Raw genomic sequence first — 19,089 nt, forward strand, 5'->3', positions numbered from 1 at the left:
GAATGAACGGCTCGTATAAAAAAAGCCTAATGCTACGTATCGTGAGGCAATATCGAAGCATAAACGACATAAATGATGCTTGATCCGTAGGTTTGATGCTCAGCCAAGAAGTGGATGGCGTGTGGGCATACAACAGATCCGAGAGCCCGATCTTCGTGAATTCACCTACTCTGGATGACCCGGAGTCTAGAACGCTGCTCGTCTACCGCGTACCTCCCGGTTTCTGTCTGAACATCTTTGATCGTACCAAAGTTCTTCAGCTTCCCTACGGCGGTGGTAGCACGAGAACGAGCAGTCAGACGACAGGCTTCGCCTCGGGTCCTGTCGATATCAACTCCGTCCGCATCAGCTTCGCCAAAGGCTGGGGACCCAAGTACGCAAGACAGGAAGTGACCTCTTGTCCGTGTTGGCTCGAAGTGCTCCTAGCGCCATGCAGGTGATCCCTACGACACATCGCGAAGGTATTCAGTCTCGTCCGTTTGCGCCTCTTCTTGCTCCTCGTCGTCCCCCGAGAGGGCCGATCTGTGAAACTGACGCAGCAACGACGAAGCTCCGTCCCAAAGGCTGCCAACGGATACTCAAACGACGTGGATCGCCGCCAGCAGTCTTACCAAAGTACGCCGCCATACATCCAACGAACAGCGTCGTTTTGTTAACAGAGAGAAAAGAAAAAAGAAAAAAAAAAAAATATGAGAGAATCACTCGACAAGTGCGTTTTTTATATTCTTGTGCCTACGAGCGGTAGGACACACAGTGTCTACGTGGTACCCGATTCTACGTTAGAACTCGCGACACACTTTGTCTCGTCGATGATATTGTCGTACTTTCTGGATAACGCTAAATGAGATTCCACGAAAAAGTGAAGCGGAAAGACTCCCGCTAGGTCTAGTCAGTGGTATTTAACGTTTGTAAAGCTCGGCGTCTGCGCGTCCTTGCGTTAAGAATAACATAAGATAAACGAACGCTATCTGAAATCATGGAAAGTACGAGAGTAGAATCGACACCGTGTACACGATCGCTTTTCTTTATCGTCGATTCGTAATTTTAATACCCGTGCTGTCTGGCCATGTCCTCGTTTACGGTTGATCACTGCACCGCGTGGAAGCGGACACTTGGGCTTCCGTTGAGGTCTAGTCAATGCTGTTTGAGAGCGTGAAGAAGCTCGTTGGCCGCGTGGATTACGATGGATTATTCCCAATCTGTTCGAATTATCAAGAAACGAGAACAATGCCAACAGAAACCGAAGGTACTTGGCGTTTTACCTTCGAGAAAGACTTTAACGATTAACGCGACGAACGCGCCGTGCGGCATAAATTTCCTTCGTTTGTATGGAATTTATCCAAGCGCGAGAAAAGATTTGTTACGTTTATTCCGAGTTAATCGAAATCTATCGGGTGTAACTACACCTTTGGCATCTAATGTTTGCGAACTAGTCAGCGATAAAAATGAAGAAAAACGTTTTTCTAGCGGGTCTGACGAAACTTTCCTCTCGGTTCTTCCCTCAATTCTGCGCATCGCGCTTCGCGATATATCCCAGCGTTACGGTTGTATGTATAACACTCCTCACAACGGCGCGGCGCGGCGTTTCATCGGTGTTAAAAATGTCGTGTACCACGAGCACTGCTGTCCCCGATCGTCGTTCGGTGCTGTACGTACGTATGTATATGTACATACATTGTGCCTTTCCCAGCTTCCTTCGTGGTGCAATGTGCGAATGAGACGTATGAGTGCGCGTGCGTGTGTATATATGGAAAACGAGAGTGAAAATGAGAGAGCGAGAGAGAGAGAGAGAGAACTCCGCGTGCCAGCTTTGCACCAAAATGCCCAGAGAGCTTCGTACTACAGTAATACGATACTGTGATAAAAAGTTCGACCCAGGTCTCTTTTTCCTTCCTTGTTTCGGATCGCGTTTTATGAAGCACCGACGAGAAAAGCAATCAAATCTGTTACTGTGTATATTGTACGCAAAAAAAAAAAACGAACGTATGCTTAATAAAAAGATTAAAAAAAAAAAAGAAATGAAAAGAAAACGATGAAAAAAAATATAGATATGATCCATAGTTAGTCAGTTTAAATTTATAAAAAGTGTACTGTTCTTTCGGGAATAATTTTCTACGGTCTCGCGAGAGACGATATTAAACCAATTTTAGAGTGTAAGCGAGTAGGAGTTTCTACAAAAATTTTATCGCTGAAGTCTTCGCCGAAAACGAAATATAAATAAAATCAAAATGGACGCGCGTGTGCATCGATCCACGATTAACAGGCGACTCGTTCAGAGGAAGAAGCGTTACGGGAGTTCGAAGCGATGTTTAAGTACGTACATACGATGTAACGTGTACCACCAGTCATACGTATTCATTCATTCGCGTACGCAAAACACGAGCATGTATAAAATCACAGTCGACTAATCGAATAGTTTTTTGTTGTTTTTTTTTTCTTTCTTTTTTTCTTCGAGCCGTTAGTTACATTTCGTACGACCGCTTTTATCGGTTTAACGCGTTGAAACGTTCTCGATGTCCCCGCGGACCGACGCTGAACTTTTTATTTAGGCCTGTGTAGACATCAGCCTAGTGGGATAAAAGAATATTAAGGAAGGAATATAATACTTTGACAAAGGATTAATGTAATTTATTAAGAGAATTTAAATGAAAATGAGAGTTTCCTTTGCAGATATTACGTGGTAATGTTCGATTTGTAGCCTCTTGGATTGATTCATTGTAAATCTCGATTATCAACGTTTATTATCGGTACTGACCGAGGCTTCTGAGCACGACAGAAACACGAACGAAGAGAGGAAATCCCTTCCTTTTCTACTATACGCTGCATTGACAGAATCCTCAGGAAACAGAACGTCAAGACAGTCTTCGACAAAGTCAGACTTCTCACCTCTCCCAAAGATCCACAACCGCAGTTATAGTCGTCAGGTATCTACAAAGTACCGTGCTCGTGCATACATAGGTGAAATTAGGAATCGTAGCGAAACTCTGGGTGAACGCAACAATCTGCAACGTCGATTCTTTCGATATAATTGTATTCAGTAATGAACAGAGTGACGATACGTACTGTATCGAACTGCAAGGGAGCCCTAACTTTTCATTTTTACGAAAGAAAGAAATATACGACCATAAAAATTTGTACGTGATTCAGTCATTTACCTTACTTCCTGATCACCCGATTTCTTATATTTATTCGGATCTACGAGTAAAGAGTTTTTCATTAGAGACTTGCAATACGTACACAAGTGAGAAATCATTCGATACAAATTCAGAATATCATACTATGTAATTGAAAAGGTTGGATTACGGTGGACTATTCGGTTTCCAGTGATAGACACTTGATTTGTTTAGAAAATTTATTATTTTCGTAATAAGTGTTGCATTTGTATGGTCGTCTAGTTTCTCACATAACGTGCATTCGCATTTACACTGTCACAGGACGATTTACATGACCTATTTCTATAAATACAGTACATCATGTTCTCATACATCCAAAATTAACATCTCACGCTCAAAATACCAGGATACCAGACTTCGGAATAATTCGATATTTTACGTGAACAGCTAAATATACAAGATTGATTCTAAACACCTCGCATTCAAGTAATTGGCATATAATCCTATGGAAATAAAGGCTACGTGGTGAGAACTAATAAGTTGTACCTATCTTAGTTTACTTCACTCTTATCGTTCAAATTTCATTCGTTAAGAATTTTGCCTATTAGTCTAATAAAAGAACAATTTGTAAAGGAGATCGAGCAAACGTAGAAGCAACAAGAGATCTACGTATTTACGAGGTAGGTGTATACCACTTAATCAAAATACAGTTTTCGATTTATGTTGAACTTTAAAATACTGAAGAAATGTATTAGAATGTTCACTATTCTAATAACGATAATATACACATACGTATAGGAAGCTTACGAAAATGCTAGTCAATGTGATTGAAACATATGAAATCCTGTTTGTCCAACAGAATCATACAACATGAATTTCACTACTTTCAGTACTCGTTAGTCTTCGTATTTTAAATAGGTAATGTTTATGATAAATTATGAATGAATAATATCGTCAGTTCCGCAAACGATCGAATCGTCCAAATATTCTTTGTCTCCCTAATCCGACAATTACACGAATCTTTCTAGCATCGTGTAATTCGATGATGATGACATTTAAACCTAAAAACTATTTCTAAGGTGATCAACACCCGCGACACGTATGTGGAAATGATATGGAATGACCGATCGTCGCACATCGCGGTAAGCATACAATTACTTCTTCGCTCCTTTACTCTTGGTCCATGATTGTTCAACTCTTTTTCCTTGGAAGCATGAGTGCTAGTAATCCTCCGACTGAAAATAATCGAATTAATAAATTAGAAATATCAATGTTCGCAAAATAACGCAAGAAACGACGAGTGTGTTTTATTATTGAAAAAAATAAAACTTCAAAAGAAGTATCGAAGGATCATTTATAAATTGAAATTGCACACTTACGGATGACTAAACTGCCAACCAGGAAAATGGGCACTTCGCAGCTAATGTCGAGCAGCATTCCAAAAGCCAAATTGCTGGCGATGGCACCTACTCTGCCGAAGAAGGTCATCATGCACATGGCGACTGCGCCCACGTGGGTTGGAAATATGTCGACCACGATGCTCCCCATTACGAAATTCGCGGTGACTATTGTCAACGAGAACACGCAGGTTACCATCAGTATCTGCAACGAGGACCTCACGAAGTAGATCCCGAAACCGAATGCGCCAGCCAGCAACATCGTTGTCACTAAAAAAAATGAAACCAATTTAAGTAGAAATAAAAGTTAACAAAATTAGAAAGGAAGCATTAATTTGCGAAGCTTCCAATCATCTGTTTCTATTCCAAAGTATTTAAAAATCGCTTGCTAAGGCTCTGAGATGTTTTGATGTCTACCTGGAATTGTTCGTCGACCAACGCGATTGGCCAGGTAACCAGACGCGATGTTCCCTAGCAGGCAGAATGCATTGATGGTCAACGAATTGATAAACACCATTTCGTCCATGTTGGGACTGCAAGCAATGGCACTCGCTGACTCGACCATAACGCTCGGGGAAGGTGTCGTAACATTTTGCAGATCAGTTTCGTGCATTAGCCTGCAAACGCTCACGGTTCGGTTCGGGTGGAGATTGTGGTAGTTTTCGAAACGATTGAACAACTCTGGCAGCCACAAACCTAATCCGTAATACCTGAAAAATAATCATTTCCATAACTATTACTGTTTTCAATCAAACAAAGCTTCGTTCCTATTAATTTTTACCAAACTGTTTTAATTTACGTCTGAATTACTTTTCAGAAAGAAATAAAGTAGACTTCATATTAAATAACAAGTTAAACTTGGAAAATTTACCCAAACATATTCGTGAAGTAAATGGCCCAAGTCAGAAGCGCATACTGCAGCAATGGCGGCGACGCAAGTGAACGCATTTGCAGCCAAATATTCTTCAGCAACATCGTCAACACGCCAGATCCAGAGAAGTTTGTCTTGCCGCTATTAATATTAGCACTGTCGTCGAATAACAAGATTTTTACCTAAATAAGAACCAAACAATCAGTTAATTGCTTTAATTACTTTAATTTTGAATGAATAAAATTGCTCTCGGTTTCTTGTCAAGTGCTTACAGGGTACTCGTCCTCGTGGTGACCAGTGTTTATCGCGTAGATTTTTCGTAAAATCGCCAGTGCTTCCTCCGTTTTGCCTTGAGAGATTAGAAATTTAGGACTCTCTGGGTACCTGGTGGCTATCAGAGTGACCATTAAGGTCGGCAATCCAATGATAGCCAGGAAAAGTCGCCAAGAATTGAACACTATGCCATGGAATTGAAGGGATATTGGCATTGGTATGATTATCCATGCCAAACCTATAAAAAAGATGGTAATTGTTATCTAAAATTGTGTACAGTTGAAATGCTACAAATTCTTCCTTATTCCCTTATTAAAAAATGAAACTTTACCAGGTAGGATCAGCCAGGAAAGAGTCCAAAAGAATCCAACGTAGCAGATCGATTTTACCCTCTGTTTCTCCGCGTGGAATTCGCCAAGGTACGTGTAGATCAGCGATCCAGGGGCACCAATGCTGCAAGAAACTATTCGTTAAAACCAGAGCAACAAAGCTGGCTAAACAATGCCACTAACAAATTTAATGAAAAATATAACCAATTGGGCTGCTTACAAGAATCCACTGAGACCTCTGAAAATTAGCAGGACCTTAAAGCTTTGCGAAAGACTCCCTCCAATTGTTAAAATGCTATCGAACAGCATGGTAAGGAGAAGAATGTATCTTCTGCCATAGGCATCCGCAAACACTCCCCAGAACAGGGCACTGATCACTCCTCCTAAGGAAGAAGAATGTATCAGATTAATAAGAAAGTAACGAGAGATCTCGCACGATTGAGAAAGGTATAATTAAGAAAAAATATTATTAAAAAAAGAAAATTCAATTAACACATTTTTTGGCTTTAATTTTCAGATGGCAAGATCTATGCCGTCCCCCCTCCGACGAATGAAGTTAATCGACGTTAATCGCGCGAACAGCGAGTAGGACGTTATATAAAAACTGTTCGTCAATTTTCCTAACGAAATAAGTGCTATCGAACGTGTCTAACACGTTGCAATTAATGTGCACGTCGCCTCGATCGAAACAACGTCTGTTTGGATGGAATTAGCCGTTTGAAAAGTCCCATTTTGGAATAGAAAGAGCCAACGCTTGGTGATTTTAAACCAAGCGTAACTCAACATTGCGGCGACATATGGTAAAGGTTTTCTTACCCACTAGGAAGGAGACGTTCAGCAGACCCTTTTGCTCGGATGACAATTTCAGATCGCATTCTGCGGATGGCAGGATGTACGCGTTTATGCCATTTTCACAACCAACGCAGATAAACATCGCGCCACAGAGGAGCAGGAAACTGTAGTGGAACTTTCCATATCCTGAAAATTATAAATTTTGTTAGTCGAGGATCTTCAGAAGTATTACGATCGTACTCGAGGTGCGATACACCTGGGAAAATATTTGAGCTACGAGCTCTACAATTCAAAGACATTTACTTCTTACTATAACTCAATTGTATAGCGATCAATTCTCCACTTGAAACGTTCCAAGGTTTTTTATTCGATGCCTCGATAATCTGGATTAACGCTAGATCCAGATGAAACCTCGCCCCCTCCCCACCACCACCACCCGAATTAATTCAAAGAAGTTCCATTGTGTTCCTTACCGCAAAGTTTGATAGCCTTCTCGAAGTCTGCCGCGCCTTCCTTGTTGCCATGACTGTTCTCTAAAAATAAAATCACCAATTCTAATCAGACTCTGGTACAGTTAAACATTCCTTCAACACTCCTAATTAGATTTCGATAATGTCAAAGTGAAACCGATAAATACCCAACTAACAAATATACAATTTCTCCATAAAAATATTTACGCTCGCGAACAAATGTTGTTCGCTGGTGCACGCGCAATTGGACAATTTTGTGATTATTTCATTCTTAGCCTGCTACGTGTTGATTCGGCAAGCACGTTTTGTCTATAGATGTTCATCGACGCAGGTTTTTGTGTATTCATCGTGTCGTCGTGTTTGTTATCGTTTTCCCACATTCTTAATGTAAATTCCGAGATAATTGTGAAACGGTCAAATAAATGTATCAACCAGTTTTACTTTCAGTTAATTTTCCTTTGCGCTCATATATATGAAAATAAAATCGTTGGCCAGTTTTTTCTCTGTGTCAGGAAATTTCATAAAAATATTCCATATACGTAGCGCGCTATTCCTGATGTTCTGTCGGGTCGCTTTTAATTACTATTAACACAATCAAGATAGTGACACCGGCAATTGGTGGTAAATGCACTGTAGATCAAGTCCATTAAATTTGTCTTTGCGAGATCATTCCTGTCCAGGAAATTGATAAGAATAAAAACAAGCTTCCTTTATTGAATAATTGCACTGCATTGGTTGGAAAACGATTATGTAAGAGTGTTAAGATTAAAGAGGGAGGGAAGTTAAGATCGTTCCAATTAAACGTAGATAATAAATCGTTATACTCTTTACTACAGCTGAAATATTCATTCGGTATCGGTATAAAAAAATCATTGTAATCTTTACAAAAGCATCCAGCGTGTCGCCCATTAGGCGTGCTTTTCCATTTTACTCGAAAACGAGGTGAAAAGATCAGTCTCGAAGCATAATTCCTATCGCGATTAAGCCACCATAGTTTTGGAGAACTGTTTAGCAGTGTTCGTTGAAACAAGAGTGAAAAAAACTGCTAGCAAGGATCCAAGATAATTACGCCAGCCGAGCAATTATACACACGATGTAGCAAATGAAGCAGCAATTAAAGGAACAATTGTATTTTGACATTTCGCCGGCGACTATTGTGCAATCGTGCGCGCATTCAAACGCACGGCGATGCACCTGCACATCGGTTCTTTTTTCAGTAAACACTTCGGAAACAGGATCGAACTGGTCGAAATTATGTCATCGATGATGGAAGGAAGTAATTATTATTACGGCATTGGCAATAACGATCTCTTTCATCTCTGATCCACGGAGACGCGACAGACGTCGCCGTTGTCTAATAACGCTTTTCGGTGAACTATGCGCAGCGAAAATCACGTTGTTAAAAACAGAGCTATTTAGATGCTGGAAAATACTCATTGTAGCAAGCTAAAAAGATACGAGTACAACTTGCGTGAGTTGGAAAAGTGATTCTGTAGCTTCTTACGATTAGTCGAGTCGAGATACGAAGAGTTTAGTCAGAGAGGCTATAATCCAAAAATATATTAATAAATGCTTCGAGAAGTGAGGTGATTCCTCAATTTAAAATTTTAATTCAAAGTAAATCAAATATATAATTCGTGAATACATCGGAACACGTTTGAATGGAAGAATCTTTTTATTCGTGACGTGTGGTATCCAGTTTTGCGAATTTTCGTTAGTGTATCAATGACGTAAAGAAACAGGACGAATAACGAGTTCGGATCATTTTCAGCGAATAACCGAGCGATCACGTTCGGAGTTTAATCGTTGACGTAGAAACTCGAATACCACGTTGTTAAATTTGTTTAAATTTTGTATTATCGCTGGACTGCTCGACGACGATCACTGACGCAAGAGGAGAACTGGGGAAGAGATGTTTTCGCATACTTTTCATTGATGTCGGTCAATTCGCTGAAATTGTAGTTACTTAATTGTTTACACTTTGATATTACCGAGTGCGTATACAGTTTGGAACGTACAACGACATTTCACTGCGGCTATTATCTAAGAATATAAAAAAGAATAAAGCTAACATGCCATAATCTATGATTATCCTAAACCATTTCAGATTGAACTCTTATTTAAATTCAATTGAAATTTCAATCTCATAGTCACATTTCATCCAACACCCATCTCAACCACTAACAATCAAATTTCATTTGAAATTTACAACAAACGAGTCCCACGATAAACAACCCTAGCGTCGAAAAGCCTTCCTATTCCTACCGATGCAACCACACCTCCAGCCTAATGGAGCACGATCAACGCCATCATTCAGTTATTAAAAAACCAAATAATACTCACCAACAGAGAAAGACAGAGAGGTGATCTGATTGACCATGTCGCCAAGACGCCCGTAAACGCACTATACTTGTGGCCTGTCAAAGTCTGCCGCGACTACTGAGCGCGAAAACCGAGCAGAATCGACGCCGACGATCCCAAGTGGAAAACGTCCACGCGATCCACACTCGCGTCTCTTTTAAATATCGTCACGCGCGTCCACGATCGACGAACGACGAATAGGGAAGCGAGGATCACGTCGATAGCCGAAAATCGTCACCAAGTCGCCGGTAATCGGCGAAATCCGCGCACGTTCGCGAACGACGATTGACGCACTCCGCATTCTTTTCGACGTTTTCGTGATATTCGACGCGTCAGTGATCCTGGTGATTTTTTTTTTTACGAATTTTCCATCGACGAATTCCGAAGGTTGCGCGACGGTCAGGCTGCAAGGAAATCGTTTGTTCCAAGCATCGAAGGACGATCCCAATTGTGGCTGACAGGGTGAAAAAGCTGGGTAGATAATTAAAATTCATTCTGAAGGTGAGTTGGTAAGAAAGATTGTCTTATGGAACGGAATTGGCGAGGTTGGTGAGGTTCTTTGTTTTTAATCTTTGTTTTTAAATCGTCATGTGGATATAGTATTTGATTTTAATATGCACTTTCATGTTAAACCCCTATTTCTGAAAAAAAAATAGGAAACATGTCTTCAACTCCTCCTAGTTGCGTTTGTGAGTAACTCAACCTCTTGCTTACATTCTTCACGATTTACATTGCTTACATTCTACTAGAAAACAAACGAAAATATCTTTATCATCTGTATCCTAAAACGATCCAGGGTCTATAATGGAAAAATCTGAATAAAAAGAATTCTTTTCGACGTCTGACAGCGTGATCCACGAATTCGGAACGTTCGACGACGCCGAGACTGCACGGCGACCTTTCGTTTAATCGTCGCTGTGGCGGGTAACAGCGTTCGATTCGGAGAAGTATGATTATTATTTGCTCTCCAGTAATTGGTCTATACACAGGGCGTTGAAAAGAATGGCTCGCGGTGGCTTAGGAGGCCATATACAAGTCACTAAACTGACAGCGAAGAAAAAAGCGCATGGAACCCGACGTAGGGCGAGAGGTTGGCCCTGATTCTGACGGAGTTGGAGGCTACTTTTGGGTTTTAACGATAATTCAAGCGGTAATTGAAAGTCGTATGTACTTTATTTCTTTCTTAGACGGTACAAGAAGTAATTAAAATTATTAAACGGGGTGTTTTGCCTTACAATTAGAAGTGAGTGTGAGAAATGCCTTCTGATTTTCTTTTAAAATTATATTAAAAGTTTTAATGGGCCTCCTCTTGGTATTCCTCTAATTGTAATATTTCTATTCATTTTATTTTAGTCACATTGTAACAGTATTTTTTTTTGTGTACGAAGAGACTGTGTTAAATGAAGAGTATACAATTTTTTTTTTTATTAAGTAACCAATATCGCCTTAGATGCAGGAGGAACCTAAAGCGAAGTCAATTCTTAAGTAATAAAAAAAGAGTTGCTTGTATCGAAACATTGAGACAGCATGGGAAATATTCTTTGAAAATCACAGATTAACTTTTCGCAATTAACCTGTCTTTAAATGTACAGGTACACCGTTTAACGGAAACGCGAGGATTGATAATAGTGTTTGCCCTGGGAGTGGTCCCTTCCTAATTAGGCTCGTTGACCCGAAGAATTAGGATTGAATCGATATTCTATTTAACTGTCACACCTTCGCTTGTGATACTATAATATAGACTTGGTCAGCTATATATAATTTATAGTCGTGGTCATAATTAGACGATTTGAGTCTATTATTAAATTTAAATAGTTACACTGCTGTATAAGTATAGAATAATACGACGATTGTTTTTAATCGGCAAAGATGACTCTATTTAAAGTATAACATGAACTAATTATACAAGATTGCAAGGAACATTGTAATATTTTGTTTCTGATATTATTAAAGTCTTTTTTATTAGAATAATTTACAATTATTTGTCTTTGAACAGCTCATCATCGGTGGCAAAACGCCCAAGTTTGTAGTGAAATGTTTTTTAAAATGAGGAATCAAGCTTTAAACAAGTTCCACTGCATAAATCAGCAGTTGTTATACATAAAAGAAATTAAATGTATGAATAACCTCATTTTCGTGGCAAAAAAACGTCTCGCCATCTCGCGGTCAACGCTAAGAACTAATTCTCATACTATATATACTATTTTTTTTTTTAAATTGAAAAAATAAGTTTTAAACAAATTCTAGCATATACATTAACAGTCGTTGATTGAAGTTCTCATACATTTTGTCTAAAATAAGGCATAATTATGCGTTTATGCAAAGGAAATTAAATTAAAAATAGTCGCGCCATCTAGCGGATAAAACTAACAACTAACATTTCTCTACAAACTTGGGCATTTCGCCACCGATGGCGCCACCAGTAGAAAAATATTTGTTTACTTTCAGTTGTTTACAAAATATTTGAAAACTCAGAATACTACCCGTTTATACAGCTCATCGACATTCCAACGTTGCATTAATTAAAAATGAAAACTGATTGAAATATTAGGACACCGTAAACGCGCAAATAGAAACCATGGAATGCTTAAGATTGTTGGATAGCTTAGATATGGTGGGCTACGCTGGCATTTGTATAGGAACAGAAAATTCACAGATATTGCAAAATTCCCTCCTAGTATTGCAACAAGAAAATCACTTTAAAAAGTGTTATTATTGGGGGAAAATCTACGGAGTTCGAAGCGATTACCATATCGCGTATGGTTTCGAGAGAGACTGCATGAATGGCCAAATTTATTATTATAGGTAAGATTATTGAAAACATCCAAGGTTCTCTCATTCCGACTATATTCCTAACAACATCTAGTCTTACTGTTAGATCGTACAAATCGCTAAATAAGTGTATTTGTTTTACGATCAGCATGGATGGTTTGAATTGGTTGTTATTACCGAAGACGAATAAATGTGCACGATTCTTAACGCCCCTCGCAATTAATAAATTCGAAGGTGATCCATCGATAGTTACCAACGTTTACAATATAAATCGCCCGTTTCCGTCAAACGAGGACACTAAAAAATATTACGATGTAAGATGATTTATTACGATCTAATGATGTGTTTCTAACCTCAAAAAAAGCATGACATTCGATATACGGTAGGGTCCTATACCAAAGGAATTGAAAGAGGAAGACAGACTAGCAGCAGTGGTAGAGTTAATCAGAGAAGACGCTGCAGTAATTCCACGAGGAGCTTGGTTTAAATGTCCTAACGGTGACGTAATTGAAAATTTAGGTTTCGAAGGGCTTCCTGACGTTGATGCTTCTTACTTAAAGTCCTATTTACATGCGCGTCCGCCTCAGCAAAAGTGGAATACTAATTTGCTAACCAGGCCTGACTATAATTATTCGATAGACTTTTTGGATACAATTGATCTAGATGTGCCACAAGGTATACCATGCATAAATACAAATATTAAATGATTGCATAAGTTTGTGCCTGATTTAAAAATGAAGGTCAATGTGTTAAATTTCAAAGAATACGGTTTTATTAATCAATTATGTAGTCACTATTCTTTTCTACAATTAGTTTCCAACAATCTACAAACTTGTAGATTCCAGCTGTGACAAAAGATCTTGGTTTTTCATAAAAAAAAGTCTGTGAGGTACATTTTAATAGCTTCTTTGGAATTTAGATTCTTTCCATTTAAACTATTCTGGAGTGGCTGGAAGAGATGAAAATCTGAAGAAGCCACGAGAACATGGTGTAGAGAATATTCTCTGGACATGGCTCCTTCAAGTTTTCATCTCTTCCAATCACTTCAGAATAGTTTGAGTGGAAAAAATCTAAATTTCGAGGAAGCTATGAGAACATACATCGCAAACTTTTTTCATGAAAACCAAGATCTTTCTTCAAAGCTGGAGTCAACATACTTGTAGGTCGTTGGAAAATAATTATAGAAAAGAATGGTGACTATATAATTGATTAATAAAACTGTATTTTTTGAAATTGAACCCATTGAACTTCATTTTTAAATTGGACAGGAACTTGTGCAATCATCTAATACAACTATCTCAACTGTAAATACGAAATATAAATTTCCCTAACTTTGCATAGGATGCTGGAGTCTGCAATTTGTACGAGGCGATGCAACAGTGATCTTGCATAGCCTATATTGGCCCGGTTTGACTTTTTATCACAAATTAAATAATTCCGATTATGGTTTTCTTTATTTTGGGCATGGAAAAAAAAATATGGACGTGGTTTTCATGATATAGTAAATATATAATGAATTCGTAACTTGTAAATAGGTCTTGCGTCTCGTGTAGCGTAACAACGTGACAAGCTATTCGATTAATCTGTAATCGAATCGATAGATTCCTTATTGTTTTCTATGGCAACCAAACATTTGTCGCGACGTTAAATTTCATTGTCTCTACGTATATTTTATCATCCATATCGTAGATTAAAATATGTTATTTTCTTAATTTGGCAAGTAACTATAGGCCTAACAATGGTTCAAGTTAAGAAGATGAAAGTTATTAAAAATTGTATGTATTTCGAAACGTAATGAATCCTTTTATCGGCCAAACAGATCGGTAAACATTTTTTTATTGATTTGAATTTTCGTTGGCGATAAACGCAAACTAGAGTTTGAAAAAAAGAGTTCGAATCGAGTTTTTTCGGAGGTTTTGTAAACGAGCATTGCGAATTGCGAAAAAGATCGGTTGATGTCGAGACACGCGAGATGGCAGTAGGGTTTTCGTCGAGACGATGAATATGAATTTGAACGCTCAAGCGCAGTGGCAGTGGCACTAGTGGCAGTTGGTGCCAGTGATTGGCGTACTCGAGTGAGGTGTTGTTGCAAGTGCTTGGGATCCGTATTCGTTTTCCGACGCGTTTTCCCAGGATATATTGTCGTTAAGGGTGAGTACAAACTAAGCTATCTTCTCCGGTAGAGTTTGTTCGCCGATCGAACGGTTTTCGTCCATTGGTTTGCTTCACTTGACGATTGAATCGAAAGTTTGGTAACAATCGCGTTGCCGGGTGACGCCGCGCCGGTTCTAGAAAAACGTATTTCGTAGCACGTGGATCCTAGCGGTGGATACGAAGCTGAACGAACGTTCCAGTATCGTTATATTTTTCGGCTTCTCAAAAATTTCGATTCTCCGCAAATGTCCACATATGAAGACGACGCCCGATTTCGACGCCATGCGTCGCTGTATGGAACGTTTTGTAGTCGTTGACAGACAGGCAAAACCAGGTTCTACCCGTTTTTTCTATTACTTCGCGTCATTCGACGTTAGCAAATTTTTTTGTTCTACAATCCACGACAACGCTATGGAAACTTGGGAATTTCTCTCGAAACAAGTGCATTTATTCATATAGAGTGCATTATGTTCGTCTTTCCTTATTATATCGTATAGACTATTACTACGACGCGAAGTTTGCTCAATTTGAAGGTTAGCCGGGTCAAACGGAGGTATAAGTGTATCTGTCGTTGGCGACCATTTACAAATGGTTTTTCTATGGTTTTGAAAGCGTCCAACTTGGTTTGCATTATACGTATTACAAGTTCGTCGTTCTCACCCCCATAATACAGAAATTTATTTTCGTACGAAAGTGCCGATAACACACACACACACACACACAAAATTCCCGCATTCTTTTTCTCTTTCTCTTCACGGAAAGGAAAGGAAACCCTTGAGCTATCTTGTCTTTGATTCGTATGCATGGTCGTACATGTGCGATCGCGTAGTCAATTCCGAGCACGGATCGCGAGTTCCGGTTCCTATTCAAGTGGCATCCTCTGTATCCCGACGTACCACGTCTTTCTCCGGTTCGTCTTCCTCGTCGATGGCTTAAAACCCAGTCCAGCAAAGATATACAAGTTATTGAAATCGCGTTAACGAAAATCTTTGTATAACATTGTTTTTCACTATTCCGATTAACGACGGTTGCGGCGAAACGTTCGTAACGGGACTTTGAGTAAACCGTAAAAAGCTCGTGGAAACGTCACGGCATTGACTTTCTTTGTTCCGCTAGCGTAAACTACCGTTCTCACGATTCCGTATACTTTGGCGATGAGAAGAGACACGAAGCAAAAATACCGGCAGAGTTACCTATGCGCGCGCAATTTGTTGGACTCTCGGTAAATTTGTTTTGAAGCGAGCGTTCGTGCGCGAACCTCGTAACGACTAACGATTCGTTAATCGGTTTCTTGTATCTTGTATCGTCGAAAGCAAAACAATCGTATCTTTGGCCAGCAATTCTCAACTACGTAATTACAGGTGTCGAGTGGCGTTCGATTCGAAAGGTTTAAGAAAAGCTACGTATAACTCGCGTTTCATTTTTAATTGGAAAATCGGTCGCGAGACATCTCTTCGGTATAAAGTTTTTCAAATTATCACGAGTCTGGAATACCTGGACGGATAGAATTTCTGTGCTTTGCGAGCGGTACGATCCACAGTGGTTCTCACAAACTACGAATCGCGCAATTAGGTCGAATGGAAAGCGCGATGATGGGCTATAACGCGTGAGAACCGCCCGTTTAAGGCGCGAGAACTGGTTCCGAGCTGATCGCGAGCATCTTCTTCCCAAGGCCCTCTTCTCGATGTTAAACACGGCAGAGATGTTACAAGCTCCTTGGACTGGCTGAAAATAAACGTCGGGGACAAGGAGCTCCGGGGACCGCCTTTCCTCGAGGCTGCTTTCGCTCGATCGAAACGTGTGCCCTTCCTTCTTCTTCTCCCTCTTCTTCTTCTTTTTCTTCGTCTTCTTCTTCGCTTCCATCTCTTCACCTTCTTCCTTCGGAAGGTTGTCTCCTCTTCTACTCGTTCTCCATCTATCTACCTGACGAACAATACGAAACGTTTCCGATAGTTTTGCACGACTTATCGAAAATGCTAAATCCTCGAGCAATTCGATTCATAGAATCTTTTTCGAGAGCTGCAACGAAAAAATTGTGCGCGAAAAGCTGATGTATCGGTTGGAGGTCGGGGAGGTGCATCACGTGCACCGAGAGTGATTCTCTTCCATACCGTGGCTCTGTTGTCATGTGAACAATATCTTCTCGTGTTACAACAATGTTACCGTTGCCGAACTACGCACTCCGATGTTTCCTTCTCGCGTGTCTTCGTCGTTGCCGTCGACGGACGCGACGCGTCGCACGCCTGGACACGTTACTATTCGTGTCGTAAACATGACAAAAATTTATTTTTCCACGTCGATGGTGTTTTCGAGAAGAGAACAAAAGCTAGCTAACCATTGTACCGGAGTATTCTCACCGAGGAGATCGTTTGGCTCGATCGAGCGCGTAGATTAGTAAGGCGTCCATATTTGCGCGTAGATCGCGAGCGCGTCTTTATTCTTTGAAACCGGGTGCGGCGAGGGGTAAATGGATGACTGTATGTATGGTTGTATACGCGAGAGCTTACGGTGGCTGTAAGAGCGAGCGAACGAACCACCATACGAACACGAGAGGGAATGACCGAAGGGGAAGTATGGGGGTTATGGGGGCACCTTAACACAAAACGGCCACCATAGGCACCGGCAGCTGTTCACCATCCGTGCCCTACTCTCCGTGCCGTTCTCTCCCCCGCATTCTAAGCTCGGCTTAGCCTCGCCCTTCCTCCCTGTCCGTTTCTCGGTGCTGATCGTATATACAAAAGTTCGAGTAGCTTCTGTGCTTGTTCGTTCTTTCCCGTTTTTTTTTTTTTTTTTTTTTTTCTGTAGCTCCGCGACTCTGAGATCGTAAGACGGATATTCCATTGGAAATATTTTTTCTTCTCCGCGTACATTTTCCAGCTAGATTCACAGGAAAACGGCCCATGTATTTTCGCGTATCCCGCACCCGCCCTTTTATTTATCGAAGCGAACGCACGAGTTCCTTGTGAAAGCAGCAGAGTGGTGTGGTTGATCGAGTAAGATCACTGTGTTTGCTCGAACGACCGACGAAAGAAGAGCTGCCAGTGGGTGTACGAGCGTGTCTGGCTGTGTATGCGCGATGCTTGAAAAGCCACCACGAAGAGCCAACATGGTAACTACATAATGGATCGAGCCACGTTCTCCTTGATGAGCCAAGAGCCACGAGCCACGAACGGGCTGGAAAATTCACGATAACGCGGTTACGAGGACCTTTTCTCCTCCTTTTTTGTTTCCCCTTTTCATTTCGGCGTATCAACCAGCCAAGCGAGAAGCTGTCAGAAAGGACGGTATTCTTGTCGAGTCTAGGAAAAGGAACCGTGTCGCCTATATCCCGTACGTTCTCGCATCGTTTCAGCCTTCCACGGAATATCAGTAAGACGCATCGCGTCGCTGTTACGTGCTCGTTTGAGCATGCTTATTACTCCTTTCGCTTCTTAATTCGCTATGCTCCCGTCAATTCTCGTGATTAATTCGCCCAAGTGTTGTTCGTTTCTTTCTTAAGGTGGTAGCCACCCTGAAATAGTTGCCACGTACGGAGGGCGATGGTTCAAGGCGAAGGTCAAAGTTTCATTCGTCGCGAGAGGATGTCTCTCTGACGGATTCGAGTTGTACAACGGTGTTGGCGTTCAAGCTGTGTCAACTTGAAACATCGCTCCCATTTTAGCGTTGCTCCAAATCCTCTCTTTGGAACCCATCCAAGTACCTTCGGTGCTTGGCGTATGTTTGCATTTGTATTACAAATATTAGTATTTCGCTAGATTCGTCGAATGTCGTATCAAATATACAAACTTTATCGCGAGTATCGCCCGTTTACGTTACAATATTTTTCCCTTTTCGTTCCCATCCGTAAAAGGAAGGTAGTTTCGGTTTCGACCGTGCTTGCTGGAACAGTTCGAGCACTTTCTCTCGGCGAATTTAAAAATATTCGTAAACGTCAACCTTACCGTGATACGTAGTACGAAATTGGTCCGAGAACAAACCACGCGTCAAGCTTGACAAATTTTAAATGAAACGTTACGCGAAGCGGTACCGTGATCCCGTTGGGATGCGAATATGTACCTATATTTTTGCGCGCTCACATGGCTGTGACGTGTAACGCCGTTTCTCGGAGTCTGTTTCAAACGAGACCTTAATATAGCGTGGAATCGTGTCGCGCGCGATCTTCGAGGTTAAGGTTAAGGCTACGAACGCGGCACTATACCCGCAAGGGTGACGCAAACACGTGCACGAACAAGGATTCGTCGGTTTTTCGATAAGAGATACGAAGAGGTGTAATTAAAAAATTCGCGCTCTCGAAACCGATAGAAAGAAATTTAAATACATCAGGAGGTAATCAGGAGGTAAAAAGATGGCTATAAAAATTAGTTTATATTTCCCCAAAGTCCGCGGGCAGATTTCCATTTCTATAGTTTCTATCGGCGGCTACGTTCGACTGGCACTCGATGGAACTGGCACTGCTGTTGGAGATCACAAAACATAGCGTTTTCCCCGCTCGAGAGTAATTCCTTCGCGGAGATACGGTGCAATGGTTGCTTTGGCCTCCGCGACCTACGTTGTCAA

General features: G+C 40.7%; 4 protein-coding genes across 6 annotated transcripts in view; 3 read left to right on the forward strand and 1 right to left on the reverse strand.

Moving 5' to 3' along the window:
* LOC128889796 (mothers against decapentaplegic homolog 6) overlaps window positions 1–3,137 on the forward strand; it is a 44,196-nt gene extending 41,059 nt beyond the window's left edge. Inside the window, exon 5 of the mRNA XM_054147784.1 lies at window positions 91–3,137. Coding sequence (XP_054003759.1) covers window positions 91–440 — 350 coding nt within the window. The 3' untranslated portion in view covers window positions 441–3,137. The remainder of the gene's footprint in view (window positions 1–90) is intronic.
* LOC128889794 (synaptic vesicle glycoprotein 2C-like) lies at window positions 2,614–9,750 on the reverse strand. The gene is made up of 10 exons (XM_054147777.1): window positions 9,589–9,750; window positions 7,249–7,308; window positions 6,800–6,961; window positions 6,204–6,366; window positions 5,986–6,107; window positions 5,654–5,892; window positions 5,382–5,563; window positions 4,928–5,220; window positions 4,493–4,780; window positions 2,614–4,348 (listed from the first exon to the last, which is right to left on the reverse strand). Exons 1-10 carry the CDS (start codon window positions 9,623–9,625, stop codon window positions 4,305–4,307), a joined length of 1,590 nt encoding a protein of 529 aa, XP_054003752.1. The 5' UTR covers window positions 9,626–9,750; the 3' UTR covers window positions 2,614–4,304.
* A 2,328-nt stretch (window positions 9,751–12,078) lies between these two features.
* LOC128889810 (radial spoke head protein 9 homolog) lies at window positions 12,079–14,167 on the forward strand. Of its 2 annotated transcripts, none has more exons than XM_054147805.1 (4): window positions 12,079–12,411; window positions 12,485–12,692; window positions 12,765–13,053; window positions 13,720–14,167. In XM_054147805.1, exons 1-4 carry the CDS (start codon window positions 12,185–12,187, stop codon window positions 13,878–13,880), a joined length of 885 nt encoding a protein of 294 aa, XP_054003780.1. In that variant the 5' UTR covers window positions 12,079–12,184; the 3' UTR covers window positions 13,881–14,167. The 2 variants fall into 2 exon arrangements, with proteins under 2 accessions (XP_054003780.1, XP_054003782.1); XM_054147807.1 differs by having other exon boundaries at window positions 12,527–12,692.
* A 205-nt stretch (window positions 14,168–14,372) lies between these two features.
* Window positions 14,373–19,089, forward strand: part of LOC128889802 (A-kinase anchor protein 200) — a 34,868-nt gene continuing 30,151 nt past the window's right edge. Inside the window, exon 1 of one of the 2 annotated variants that reach the window (XM_054147792.1) lies at window positions 14,373–14,529. The gene's annotated coding sequence lies outside the window, so the exon portion shown is untranslated. The remainder of the gene's footprint in view (window positions 14,530–19,089) is intronic. The other variant, XM_054147791.1, reaches the window with a different exon arrangement.

The sequence above is a fragment of the Hylaeus anthracinus genome, unplaced genomic scaffold (genome assembly GCF_026225885.1).
Source record: "Hylaeus anthracinus isolate JK02 unplaced genomic scaffold, UHH_iyHylAnth1.0_haploid 11997, whole genome shotgun sequence".
Classification (NCBI taxonomy): Eukaryota; Metazoa; Arthropoda; class Insecta; order Hymenoptera; family Colletidae; genus Hylaeus; species Hylaeus anthracinus.